This window comes from Marmota monax, unplaced genomic scaffold (genome assembly GCF_021218885.2).
Source record: "Marmota monax isolate L192 unplaced genomic scaffold, Marmota_monax_Labrador192_F-V1.1 WCK01_AAM20220418_F8-fsc00090, whole genome shotgun sequence".
Lineage (NCBI taxonomy): Eukaryota > Metazoa > Chordata > Mammalia > Rodentia > Sciuridae > Marmota > Marmota monax.
Window position 1 is genome coordinate 3,271,102 of NW_026695219.1, and position 15,173 is coordinate 3,286,274.

Sequence of the window (15,173 nt, forward strand, 5' to 3'; positions counted from 1 at the left end):
ATGCACTTTTGTTTCTATAAAATATTTATAATCATTATTTTTGACTCTTCAGAGTTTCAATTAGCTAGTATATAATCATGTCTAATTATCTTTCCTCGAAGCCCCCACTATCTAGGTCCTAACAGTTTTATTTTTACTATTTTTCTGGGCAAGTTAGTCTCTCACCATTTATAAAGTCAGAGTGCTCATTTATTATTTTGGAATTATATGCATGGAAGAGAAGTTAATTTAAGCAAATGTTGGTCTGTATTTCCCCAGACCCTCTTTAGTATAAGGAGAATGTCCTGACCAATGAGGTTTGTATTTGTGAAATTCCCATAATTATTTTCAATCTTTTTGACTTTTTTATTTCATCACTCTCATTATTCCTTGACTCAGCTCATTCAACATTTTTTTCAAATTGAGAGCTCTACTTTAGGTATCACCTTCTTTATTCAACCATTTGTATGTATTTTTCAAAATCACTGTGGATGAAGCAAAAGCAAATGTACAAATTTGTCCTAAAAAATAAACCACTTAAGAAAAGTTCCCCAGAATTTCCTCTGACAGTGTCTTCTTCCTAAGATGAATGGCTGATGCCTTGTGCCTATTGACCCATACACCTGAAGATCTTCAAAAACCTCATACAAGCCCTTAGTCTCAATGAATAGCTATGTCACCACTACTGTTATGAGTCACCTCTCTCTGAACAGAAGAATAGCGGAAAATTACATGTATGCACTGTGTTCTATGTTGAAGAAATATAACAATCTAAAATCAAATTTCTTTACATTTTTACCATTTCTCCTGTCTTTCCCTTTCTATGCCCTCCATAATTCATTCCAACAATAGTGATTGATCACTTGTTACAGGCAGGTACAGTTTCAGCTTTAGAGATTTGGCCTCTGCTCTTGAGAATCTCACTATTGGGTTAAGGTGGCTGGTGTACAAACACTTGGTTCAATATGAAGGAGGGAAGCAAGGAGGATTATGAGATGCACCAGGCTGGATAACCAGTCCTGAGAGTGACTTAGAGCAAGAAACCCTGATCTGAGCCCTCTGGGGAGAGGAGAAACTGGCCAAGTAAGGAGGAGTGATGGCCAAGAGGGAGAGAGGGAAGGAGGGAGGGAGGGAGGGAGAGAGTCAGAGAGAGAGAGAGAGAGAGAGAGAAAGAAAGAAAGGAAATGTGCTAAGGCAGAGAAAAAAACACCATGTGTCAGGTTCTGGGAACAAGAAATGTTGCAGTTAGCTGGAGGTGGCAAGGAGAGGAGTGTCAAGAAATAAGGATGAACCAGTAGATAGGAGATGCCACACAAGACCTGCTAGCCCTACTCAAAGGCTTCATTTTCAATCATGAAAGCAGTGGAACCCCCAGGTAATATTTAAGAATAAGTACTCTGTTGGAAGTGGGCAGAATATGAGTTAGAGGAAAGCAAGAATAAAGGAAAGAGAACTAAGATTCTTTTGAATTGAGTCTGTGGCAGTGAGAGAGGCAAAAATTGGATATATGGGAAAATATTTAAGTAGAATAGATAAGAATTGATCACTAGTTGGGATTAGGGGAGGAGATAAATGACAGATAGTCAAGAGAACTCCCTAATTTTGGGGTTAGGTAGCTAGGAATGTTGATCATTCAATGAGAAAGAGAACGGAGGGTAGGGGATTTGGTAGAAAAGATGGCAGGTTAATCTCTGTATATGTTGAATTTGACAAGCCTGTGGACTATCGCAATGAAGGTGTTCAATTGAATGTGAGGATTGAACAGAAATCAAAAGAAAGATTTAGATTAGAGATAAAAGTTTTGAAGTCATCAAACCTTTCTTAGAAAAAAATCTTGGCAGTACATGAATTCACCGAAAGCCATTGTGTAGCAACATGAGAACTAAGCAGAGAATGCTGGGGAGAAACAAGAAAGAGAAGCTCTTAAAGGAGCCATAAGAAGATGGGGCTGGAGAGTCAGGAATGAAGGTAGCAGAGAAAAGGGTCCTTGAATCAATAAGGGGAGAAAGTCATAAGTAAGTAGACATCATCAACAGTTTCATATACCACAGATGCCAGAAAACAATATGAATAAGAAATGTGCCCAGGGGCTGGGGATGTGGCTCAAGCGGTAGCGCGCTCGCCTGGCATGCGTGCGGCCAGGGTTCGATCCCAGCACCACATACAAAGATGTTGTGTCCGCCGAAAAAACTAAAAAATAAATATTAAAATTCTCTCTTTCTCTCTCTATCTCTCTCTCTTAAAAAAAAAGAAATGTGCCCATTGGATTTAATATTTAGGAGATAATCAGTAACCTTAAACGAGGGCTATTTTAGAGAGTGTGGTAGAGGAAGGAGGTACACATTTTCAAAGAGTTGAGGAATAAATACTGTATGAATTTACTCAGCTACTAACTCCTTGAGCTACAATAGAAATTTATTTCTCACAGTTCTGGAGGGTAGGAAATCCAGGATTAAGGTGCTGGCAAGGCAGGTTTCATTCTGAGGTATCTTCTCTTGACTTGCAAGTGGCGGTCTTACTATATGCTCACCCAGAAGGAGAGTGGGAGAAAGAACAGGCTTTTTGTTATCTCTTCTTATAAGCCTCACTCTCATGACTTGATCTAACCCTCCTTATTTTCCAAAGGTCCCACTTCACAGAGGATTAAGTCTTTGACATCTGAATTTTGGAGGGCACAAGCCAGGAGAAGCATATTTTAGATGCTCAATAAATAGAGGTTAAATAAACATTTATTGAGTGACAATATGGTACCAAAAGTCACCAGTAGTTCTTTGAGTTAGCAGTGAAAAGAGAGAAATAAAGCAATAGGGAGAGGAAGCTGAGAGTAAATCTTGCTTTTATTTTAAGTTAGCATAGCTATATGCTAAAGAGAAAGATACAAGAAGAGTGGAGAGATTGAAAAGTTAAAAAGTAAAATTATTACGCTTGAGAAAGTTCCCTAGGAAAGAGAATGTAATGGGAGGGACTGGGGGACAATCAGAATTTAGAATTAGCTTTGTCCTGGGAGACTTCCCCTGTCACTCAACAACTGAAGAGAGGCACTTAAGAAATAGTGTTAACATAGAGGTTTTGATAAAGGAAGGCAGGGAGTTGAAAAGTCCTTGCTAATTGGCTTTAATCTTCTAACAAATAACAAGCACAATAATTTAATGAGGAGGGATAATCGGTAAAAAATTAAAATGAAAATTGGTGATTTTTTTTATAGCCATGGTGTGAGAGAGTGCACCTATAGGGATACAAAGACAGGCCTCAGAGGACATCTGAGTAATTTTTTTTTCATCCAGAAACTCTCTACGTTTTGATTATAGCCTTGGAGAAAACAATTGGATTGGCCCAGGGATTTTTTTTCCCCAATGAAACGGGTGTAAACAGTAAAAATGTAGGACTTGAGGGTAATTAGTTAGGATTTACAGTGATGCCTGGAACTAGGTTTGGTTTAAAACAAAAGGTAAAAGTTAGAGATGTTTGAAAGAGTGAGCAAGAGACTAGAGTGTTCTAATAAAAGAAAAGAGCAGATGGAGTAGGAAGAAGCAGTAGTTAAGGAAACCATCTATGGCTGAAGTTGGAGACTGGGACATGGATCATGCCTAGACTGTTGGGTTAGTTCAAAAGTGCCTCTGCTGCCTCCCAACATGTAATCTATTTGTGCTCAGCTCTGGTCCTTTATGGCTCTCATGGGATTTCCAGTGTCATTCTGAGTAGTGTTTCATGGTGATCTTTGGGGGGGAGGGGAATCACGAGAAGCATGAAATTCTCTTTTTAGACTTTCTAAATTCTAAGAATGTTCCACAATGTAGGGCTGTGTTGTTGTTGAGTTTGTCTGTCCAGAATCCCTTTCTGTCCTTCTTTTGATGTGCAGAAAGTAAGTGTTATTCCTCATTTATCTTTTCATGGAGTGACTCAGAGTGCAAAATTCTGCCAAATGGAAAGTCTCCTAGAGTTCCTACAACTCTGGGCAACTACCAATCATGTAGGAAGTGTTTGATTTTTTTTTCCACCCAAAATATTCTGCCATGGACATGTTTTTGAGGAGAGACATTTGTGGACTTCAACTCACCATTCGAATGGAATACAGAATATGGCCATAGCAGTGGGCTATAACACCCACAGGCACCACCAAGCAGCCAAGAAATAAGAAAAGCACAAAGGAGGAATCGTTGGCATCTTTGGATTTCCAGTCCACAGTGCAGCCTAGTCCATGGACGTCTAGGATGTATCTGTTCCAGCCCAGGAGAGGTGCTCCTGCCCATGCCAATGAGTACAGCCAGATGTAGGTAATGGCCCTCCAGGCCCAGGAAAAATTGATCACTCTGGCATGGACCACACGAATATAACGTTCATAGGCCAGCACAGTTAGGGTGGTAATGGAAACAATGCCTGCAAGAAGAGAAAGTAGAAAAGTATAGCATACTGCAGGGGGAAATCAGACATAAGAGGAATAACACATTCTTAACTGGAAATACAATATGGAGTATCTGAGACCAGTGGAGGGCTCTAGAAGTTAAAAGATCCAAGAGTACTAATGCCCCGGAATCCCCCAGGAAATTAAATCAGAAATGTATTTATTTCTAAAAGAAAATGTTGAATAGAAAATGGCATGTGAATTGTAGTGGGACAAAAATAAAAGCCCTAAAAATCAGCCTGTCCTAATGATATCACTATTGTATTAAATTTTCTGCAAAAGAGAAACTAGAGACAGGATCAAGTGTCTCCTTTAGTTCTGCCTTCTCTCTGCTATTAAAAAGTCAAAATGGGTTCCCTGAAGCTCAAAATGGCCAGTCAGGGTGAAATTGTTCAAAGGGCTCCTCAGCCTCCCCACTAACAGATGTCAGCAATAGGAACCTTTCACCTGCAAGGCTTGCTGATGAGGTGGAGGAAGTCTTTGCTCTCATGATCTTCATTTATACCTCTATTTTACAACAAATGCACTTTAACAATATTATTAATGTTTTTCTCTGTTGCTCCTCAGAGAGTGATTTATTTGCTCAACAAGCACCTATTGAGCATCTACTGAGTATCAGCTACTGTACCAACATTGGAGGTCCAAAGATGACTAAGAAGCAGAGCTCCAGATGTCTGAGGGGAATGTATGCTACAATTGTGAAACAACATATGGGAGTCACAAAAAAAGGAAAAATCTGTGCACAAGGCAGGAGAAGCACATTCCAGGAAGAATGAAGAATCAGGGACCAGAGAATGAAGGTGTAAAATAACAGGAAGAGTCCATTAAAGATGACAGTATTCATAGATGTCCTAGATCAGAGGAGACAGAGAAATTTAGAGAGGCAGAGGTGGCCACTCTGAAAAAGGCTCATAGTTTCTAGATAAGATTTTTTTAAAAACCTTCGACTAAATGAAATAGTCAATTATAAATCTGCTACTCTCAGTGGGAATGTTCGTACACAGTTTGGTGGGATAGAAATCAATAAAGGCATTGTTTCTACTGTTAAAAATAAATCTGCTACTCTCTTGTCCTATTTAAGTATGAAAATAACAGTTAAATTCTCTTCCTTCTTGAGAAAAGATGGGAGAGGAGGGGAGGAGTAGGGAGGATAGGAAGGGCAGCAGAATAGAATAGAAAATATGATTGATGTATGTACATTCCATGTATGTATTATATGTCAAAATACATTCTGCTGTCATGTATGACTAAAAAACATTTAAAAAAAAAATTAAAAAAAATTCTCTTCCTTCTTTTGCTTCGGAAAGGACACTCATTCCAATAGTAGTATAGAACTTGAAACACAGCCCAAGGCTATGGGAACCAGCTTGAAGGCAAGGCAGGATATACGTGCCCCAGGGTATCATTAAAGGCAACCAAAGTGAAATCTGGGTTCCGGAGACATTTAGCAATTAGTATCAACTGAATCCATCTGCTTATTAAATGAGTGGAATGAAGGAGAGAGTAAAAAAATAACTTGGAAATTTCTAACCTGCCTAATGAGTAGAGAGTGATTATATTAACCAAGATAAAAGTTACAAGGTTATGAACAGATATGGGAAAGAAAATGAAACTGTGAGCTCCCTAGAACACATCAACATAAGTATTGGTTGGACAAGTGGATGGAGAAAAGTGGCCCTAATAGAGCATAAGACTGGTCTTCCAGAAGCAGGTAAGAGTATGTTGGGGGATGGGGTTGCTAAGAGGCCTGGAGCAAGTCCAGCTCCTAATAAGTAGCTCTGTAATTTCTGACAAATCATACAACCTCTTTAGGCCTTAGTTTTTATTTTCATAAAATTGAAGGTCCATTCACATTATAAGATTATAAGATTTTGATTCTGCTATTATAAAAATATGAAATGAAGAGGCCCTTGACTCAGAAAGAAACTGGTAAAACAGTTAATATTTCATTTATACATGATAGATTTGTTTGTTTTTGTTTTGGGGGTACAGAGAACAACATTATTCCCAGAGTTCAATATACATGTTATACAATAACTATTCATTAAACAAATAAAAGAATGTTTACTAAATAGTGAATAGAAGAAAGTTGAGTTTTATAGCACAGTGAAAGAAACACTTTATAAAGTAGTGATCATAGCAAATAATGGACTTAAATTCAAATTATAGTAAGTAATTGTGAGGACAAGGAAAGCATCAAATTAGATGTTCTGCCTTTGGAAATATATTTTTACTTTATAAATTTTTTATCTAAATAGTGATATCCTTTCTTTATTATGTTCCTAGAAGGATATCTAGAAATCTAAAGTTGGTGATGTAATAACTCTAATGAAACTTTTTTATTAAAATATAATGGCATTTACTTTTATAATTGACTTTAAATGCCAAAACATGGTTTGGCCTTCAATTTTAAGTTAATTTACAATGAATTTTATTTAGTCCTTCAGAGGCAAGAAAACATTGCAATTGATTGCACTATTGTACAATATTATATAATTTTAGTAAATCTCAATGTATATTAAAGATAAATAAATGAATTCTTAGGGTTACAGCAGTAAGCTGATATAATAAGCTTGTGTGAACTATAATTACATTAACTTATTCATTCATTCATTTAGTATTAACTATTGCTTATCTACCTGTCAATTATTATTCTAGAAAATACATATAAAGAGATAAGTAAATCCCTCAAGAAATTTGAAGTCTAGTGATAGAAAGATAATTTTGAAAACAAATAAATAATTAGGGAAATATTAATAAGAAAAGAGAATAAAGAGATAGAAAATAATATAAGGCATGGCGGGAGAATACAAATTAAAGGATGCAATAGTATTGTCAGGGTGCCAGGGCTGAATATGAAAAACTCAGCTTTGTGATGAGTTTTTTAGTGTAGTTTTTGCCCATAACTGTGTGCCAATAAGCACAATAAATTTCAAGTGCCTGATTGCAAACACCTATATTACTAATCATGACAAGTTAAAACCAAACTAAGAAGAGTGATCCTTGAATTTCTGAGGCCCTCCTGATAGCATGGGTGTATAAATGAATGACAATAGGAGACTGATTTGGTTTTCAAGGGTTACCCATCTGAAATTATCTCAACTGCATCCTCCTTGCAAAATATGCAGCAGCTTCCCTCTCCTCATGAACACTTTATTTGGGTCCTCAGTTAAAATTACTTGTTGTATTTTATTTGATTTCCAGAACACAGCTTGAGAGGATGAGAATGAATGGACTGTTTTACAGCAACTTTCTTTACACACACATTTTAGTCAACCTGGGATCCCATTTATTCCATGTGTACATCTGTTTCCCTTAACACTATGAGAAGAAAAAGGAAAGATGACCACTAAAACAGGGCACTAATTATATACCAGGCTCCAGGATAATCATTCTACATATGGTAACCCCCCTTCTGGAAAAAGAGGTCTGTAGTTCAAAAGGGCTAAGGAACCAATAGGTGGTGGAGACAGTTTTGAGAATCTGGTACTGATTTCAAAATTCATGATTTTGCCTTTACACCACCTTCTCCGTTCCCACTGATTTCACTAGGGGTGGAAGTGATGTTCCTATTCTCCCGAAAAAGTTGCATATTAATCAGGTATTTATGAAGTGCCCATCACTGGCTGAGTAGGTCCTGTAAAAGGAATTAGAGATGCATGGTCCCTACCCTGGAGGATACTACAGTATTGTATTTTAATAAAGCCAAGACTAACTCAAACACAACATTAGAGGACAATGTAAGAGAATACATTGTTAAATGTCTGGTGACAGAACAAATCAGGAAAAGTAGACCCTGGTTACTGTGTTGTGGGGGTGGCTTCAGTAAGAGATGAAAGTTTAAAAGGGCCATAAAAATGACAGAATGGTTGTTATAACTAGAAAGGATCAGGCAATTATTTCTGGCTAGAAGAGTGACTTCTACAAAGGCAAAGTCAGTTGCCTTGAATTCTTGCAACAGTGTCTTGGTCTAGGCATGGAGCTAAGCCTGAGAGGTGAGAAGGAGTGGTGAGAAGCTGATCATATCTCCCATGGCTATCAGTGGTCTACAGTAGGAATCTTCAAATTGTTTTTCTAGCATTTCCCCTAGTCAAATTTTGAAAAACAATGTGCATGCTAAGATATTTAAAGGGTGGCATCTATATTTTTAAAATATTAAATTTAAAGTATTATGTAATATAAATATTAGCATTTTAAGATAAAACTATTATCTGACTCTTATAAATATATCCAAATGTATCTAAGGATTCATAAATATATTAGTGATTTCATATACATATTTTATGTGTTTATATATAAATATATATAACAATGACCAATCATTTAAACTTACATATTCATTCCAATTTTCTCCTCAAATTTTTATCTCAAAGAAACATATTGGTGTGGCTGAGAGATTTTAAATTATTTGTTGAATTCTGCAAAGTTGTACTTTGAAACTGAAATTTTTAAATTTCCTCTGCACAATAAGGTTCTAAATCTTTAAAAATTTGTCTTATAGATTGTTTTCAATTTATATACTTAATTAAACTGGGTTATAATTTGTATTACTATACAATTGATAAAAATATTTTGTTACATATTACAAGTAAAAAAATTAGTCAGAAATATACTTCTTAAAGAGATCAATGTGGTTTCCCTCACTGCAAAGGCTATATCTATCCATGATTATAGTATTACTACTACCTAAATGGATGCAGGATCAATTCTACTTCTACTTTTTTCTGCTTGTAAAGTTAAAGAGAGATTTCTTGACACCACGCACACACACACACACACACACACACTCCAAGGTAGTGTAAGGGGACAAACAGATAAGGATAGTGGGAACATGAGGTTAAGAGAATAATTTGATAAAATGAGCCCACTGTATTGACTCCCCACATGCTTTCTTTGTGAAAAAGCAATCTGCCTGTAGCCCCATCTAGCCTGAGGGACAGGAAATGTCACATTCCTCAGCAAACTGAGGCAGGGAGGCCTAAAGTTTTGGCAGTCAGTGTAGGTAATGAATTATGGGGATTGGTTATCAAAGAAAAGACAATGGGTTGTTAACAGCTACCCTCCAGGATCATACTTCCCAGCATAAGGAGTTGATAAAGAATACCTGCTGTTGCTTCTGCTCCTTCTGCCCTTAGGCATGCACATGGAAAAGAGAGACTGGGGGATTCTGGGGTCTATGAAAGAGCAAGATATACCCACTCCCACTGACACCCAGTCTTGGGCCCCCTTCTCTTTGGAGAAGTCTGTGGTCCCTATCTCTTTCTTAAATAAAACTTGCTTTTTAGGCTTGCCTTGGTGTTTCTTGGGTGTTTAATCTTCAACACTGGGGGAACAAGGACCTGTTCCTTATTTCTAAGACTGGTGTCAGTATCAATGGAAGGAGTTTCTTTATATTCAATTCTTATTAATTATAGGAACATCCCTTCTATATTGGGTTAATTAAACCCTCTGAATTTATTTGCTAAAAATCATAGTGCTTATTGCTAAAATTGTTTTTAATAATCTGCCATCTAACAACTTGATCTTGTTAAAAATCAAATCACTGGAAACCCCCTGAGTGATCATTCACTTCTTCAATATTTTCATCAATATTTAAACTTTTACTGTTTTTCAACCTGAAACGCCCCACACCCACTCATTGGCAATACTCCACAGAAAGATTTTATCTTATTTGAGAAGCCTGAGGAGTTTGCTTTTCTTTTTGGTGTAAAGTGGTAGGATGATTCAGGAAGTGCCTTGAAAACAGGTAACTTATCTCTTGGAAAGAATCTGAATGGAAATTGAGAGTTAAAACTCTCCTTGCATAGGCATTGGAAAGAGTTTCTATGCCTCCAGCTGTTCTGAAGATAGTAGTCTCTAAAATCAAATCTCATCTTATTGTGTGCTCACATCAGGATGCATGCTGCACCTCAAACTGCCAGGTGTGTTCAGAGCTGGCTCCTTTGATATTGCTGTTCCCTCTGCCTGAAATGCTGACAAAGATCTCTTAGCCTGGAGAAGACAGCTGTGTAAACAAATAATTACAGGAATGTGATAATTGCTGAAACAGCTGTGGCCAGGGAGCTGGAGAATGAAATGGATAAAGTACTTATTTCTGTCTGGGGAAATACCGGGAGAAGAGTTTAAGAGAAATAATGTTTGAATTGATGAATAGGAAGAGTATATCAAGTTGATAAGGGTGAGGATACTTCAAGATCAAGGATATGGTATTTTCAAAAGCACAGTTTGAAGAGGCATTCAAATTTATCTCCATGCATCAATTTGGTTTTTTTTTTTACTTTTTAAATATTTATTTTATGTTATGATAGTCGTCCAAATCCATGCATCAATTTGAGTTAAATAATTCTGTGTGGTATAATGTGATGGTTATATGTAAACATTTATCGATGAACATAGATAATACACATATGGAGGCACACTGCTAGACATTGTGAAAACAAAAATGAGTAAAAAACCAGAAATAATTATTAAACAATGTGATAAATTCTTTAATAGAGGGGGGAATATGTTTGAGGCCAAAGTCCTGGGTTAAATTTCAGTTTCTTTAATCTTTACATAATTACCATGTGACTCTAGGAAAATTACACACCTGATCCTCAATTTGCTCACCAGTAAAATAGGGATAATAGAACCAAAATGGTGTCTCATTGTGTGTGTGTGTGTGCATGTGTATATTAAATGAGAATGTGAACATGATTAATAAATAGAAATGCTTATGTAACATTACTTTACAGTTGGTTGGAAGCAAAATTGTTTTAAGTGGTAGAAAGTGGACAAGAGGCATAGGAGTAAATAGAGCTCTGGAGCTTAAATATATGATGAGTCAATATGTAATATGTACAAATACCCAAGAATAAAGTCATTTTCTTACTTTGGCCACTGGATGGCCATATTGAATAGCTTATTTATAGTTCAAATGTCTAGACTCCAAAAAAGCAAGTTAATACTAAATAGAATATGTGCTTAGAACAGGTAATGCTTGGTTCCTGACTCAGATCTCTGAATCCCAATCTGTTAAATTAAAAAGTTACCATAATTTGGCCCATCCTTCAAGGAGAAACATTTAGTCCAGAGAAGTGAGTAGAAGGAGAGATTCCATCTAAGAGTGGTAGGAGGAATATCCAGCTCAAGATAAGACATTTTGTGGGAAGCAGGTATAACCAGAGTCTTAAAAAGTACATTTTAACCAGGCAGAGAAAGAGGGTGAGAGGAAACAGCTTATGTTAACCCATGAACACCTGACAAAGTGTGCACCATTTGGGTTTCTGCAAAAAATTCAAAATGGTAGAAACAGAGAGTTCTAGAAACAGAAGTGAAAGGCCAAGACTCTCCCAGGAAGACATATCAGGATCATGTGAAGAGTTTGGAATGCATCTGCAGGGGCTCCCAGAAGCTATTAAACAATTTTGTTCACTTCTATTTTTAGGTAGTTCTAGAGAATTTTGTTAACCTCTGATTTTGTGTATTTTTCTTATAAAAAGTTCCCTCTGGCTGCAATGAGGAAAAAGTATTGTAGGGAGGGACAAGTTTGGCTATAGGTAAACCTACTGGAGAAATGCAATTATTATGATGAGGAATGAGAAGTACTATAGTGGCACTGGGAAAGGAGAGACAAGAGGACCCAATAAATTTAAGGCAGTGAATCTTTGTTGTCTGTGGGAATGAATGAAGAAGAATCGCAGGAAGTCTTGTGCTATTGGCTTGGATAAACAAAGGAATGTTGTCACGGGTTGAGTTGGAAAGCAAATGAGAGAAATAGATTTGGGGAAGATGATGATTAGGGAATAATTCACTTCATCATAGATTAGCTAGGTCATTTTGAACAAATGACTGAATGGACTGTTTCAAATTCTCTCCCTATGAAATGAGGCAACTATAAACCTGCCTTGTGGTTTTTACGAGTTGTCCAGGTGGTAATCTGTAAAGTCTAAACTGAGCTTGTGCTCATTTTCTCAAACTAGTCAAAATTCCAATTGTTCATTCCGACATATATTGATTGGTAGACAATTTAAGGATGCAATTGAATCATAGAATAATGGAAACAAAACTATTCAAGAGTCATTTAATAAAGATGCTACTTTATTATCAGTAGCCTCTACTCAACATTAAAGAAAAATCGTACATTTACTATACTTGAAAAAGATTTTTCTTAAGTAAATAATTCTTTGAAATCTTGTTTTGTTGCTTTTTGCAAAGCTTCCTCACCTTTTTTTTTTTTTTTAATGAGCAATGGTAATTCAAGCCCACCAACATTTATAGAGTGTACTTACAATGTGTCAGGCACTATTCCAAGCAGTTTCCCTGTGTGATCTCATTTAATCCTCACAAGAACTTTGTGAGACGTATAGTGGAAACGGAGGTAAAAAGAGTTAAGAAACTTGTCAAAGTTATGAGTTAATTAACACAGCCAAGATTCAAAACCCATAGCTGCTTTCAATGTCCATGCTATGCTGATTGCTAATTCTCCTTTGGGAATTATGAAACATTTTGTACTAATGAAGTAGGCTCTACAGAAAGCAGACTAATCTACCCCTTCGCTATATATTCTATAACTGTTTTTATCTTTGATATCAGAAGTTGTCACTCTATAAACACAAAATTTTTTTAAGTTGAAGAATTTTAGAAGAAATTTGAGATGACTATCTTCATTTGATAATGTTTCCTGACTCCTGGAATGAGAGATTTCCATTTAATCAATAAAAGTAGTTTTCTAAAACACCAAAAAGATGGTTATATTTTAGTGTGCATCTAATTTTCTATTAAGGCAGAAAAGTTAGTTCTAGATAACGATTTCATCTTTACTATTTGCTTCCTTCCCTTTATCAAATTCAATTTTTCAATGACTTATTTAAAAAACAAATTCTTTGTGTTTAATATTCTTTAGTACACAAGGTTTCAGCTCCATCACAGCATGAAAGTTAAACCCTTTTCCATGGGTTAAAAAATTATGATTTCAGATTAGTTTGAATGGATTTATGGCTGCCATTTGCAAACACAGTCCCAAATACTTGTAGTACATAAAAAACTGACAGCTCCCTTAACAAAAGGACCAATGAATTTCCAGAATGAGAGGCAGTCCTCATGGTAAATCTGTGGGCTAGCATCTCCTCATTCAAATGTCTCTATAGCTGACTCAATTGTTCTTATACTACCCCCCAATGGTATTTCTTGTGTATTAAAAAGGAAATATCTTTTTTTCTCATTAAATTTATTGATTTTTAAGTAGCAGGAGCAAGGTAACTATCTGTTGATGTAGCTGGTAAAGCACATGGTGTGGGCCTCCCTGGGCATCAGTGCAGTGGCTCAGAAATCATTCTAGGCATCTCTTCCCTTTATTATCTCACAGTCTGTGACCCCCTCCAGCTTCTTGTCTTCCTATAGCCCCATTTGGACAGATATTCCAGTTTTAGACTATTTACCTTTCTTTTGATTTGACACGTTTTAGCCTCCTTTTCCTCTAATAATTGGCTAATTCCATACACTCTAAACAAGGGAAAGTTGGCCTCTTCTTGGGATAAGTTCCCATTAGAATCTATTCCTTATTTCTGACTCTGTTCATCAGAGAAGGATATTGAACAAGATGGTTCAAAATGGGGTAGGAGGAATGAGTAATTATTACACTAAGGGACATGTGGGTTTTTTTTTTTCTGTTGCTATAACAAAATGCCTGAGTCTGGGTTCTTTATAAAGAAATGGGGTTTATTTACTAGCTCACAATTTTGGAGGTTGCAAGTCCAAGCAACATGGCACCTGTTCTGACAAGGGTCTCCATATTTCTATCACATCAAAGCAGATGGCATTTGTGATGGAAATGACACAGAGGGAAAGATTACTTGGCAAGGTAGGAAGCCAGAGTAGGGGGACAATCTTGTTCTTTTATAAAACAGTTCCTCTTATGGGAACTAACTTGGGTCCCATGAGTACTGTTAATCCATTCCAAGGGCAATAGCCCTAGTAACCTAATGACTTTGTGCTAGGCTCTACCTCTTGAAGGTTCCACCACCTCCCCAACATTGCCACACTGAGAATGAAGCTTCTAATACATAAACCAGTGGGGAACAAACTAATCCCAACCATAGGAGGACCCAAGGAATATCCATTGTACCAGAATCTGCAATTCTAGTAGGAAAGGGCAGTTTGAAAATAGAGCAACTTTTCTATGGTATTCCTTAGGTTTAGGGAGAATGGCACACATAGGCACAGAGAACCAGTCTCAATTTTTTTTTTTTTCTTAAAAGTACCAATCGAGATCTTATGGTAATCCGAGAATGCTTTTCTAGCAGAACCTGGTCTCTGAACCACTTTAGGAACATGTTTGCTTCCTTAATTTTCCTTTTTGTCTATTTTCTATCTCATGTTTGCATTTAAAACCAACAGGCTTTTCTTTTGAAATGTTCATCTCTAAGCCTCAGACCATTCCCACTATTTTTAATGCAGGCTCACATCCTATAAATGACTGCTATCACCCTACCCTTACTTCCCCCCCGTCTTTATCTGACCTCTGTCATGCTCTTGTGCACTAAATGCTAGATTAATAATTGATGACTTAGTTTATATACCATCTCAGATCCTTGACCCAGCTCACAACCCCCCACTCCCAACTGTGGGCCTTGACTATTTGCCTCACTTCCCAGAAAATGATGGTTCTATGATGGTCACAAAGCTCCAGCTGCTGTTCCTGTAACCATGACCACAGACTTACAGGTGGTTGGTTCCAACCTGTACCTGTACCCTCACTGAACTGGACCCAGCTTATCCAACTCAGAAGCAAAGGGATGTTGACCTCTTAGAG

General features: G+C 36.9%; 1 protein-coding gene across 1 annotated transcript in view; it reads right to left on the reverse strand.

Moving 5' to 3' along the window:
- The window catches only part of Opn3 (opsin 3), a 42,656-nt gene that overhangs the window by 5,550 nt on the left and 21,933 nt on the right, over positions 1–15,173 (reverse strand). The window contains exon 2 of the mRNA XM_046432528.2: positions 4,037–4,356. Within this exon, the coding sequence (XP_046288484.1) occupies positions 4,037–4,356 (320 nt within the window). The remainder of the gene's footprint in view (positions 1–4,036; positions 4,357–15,173) is intronic.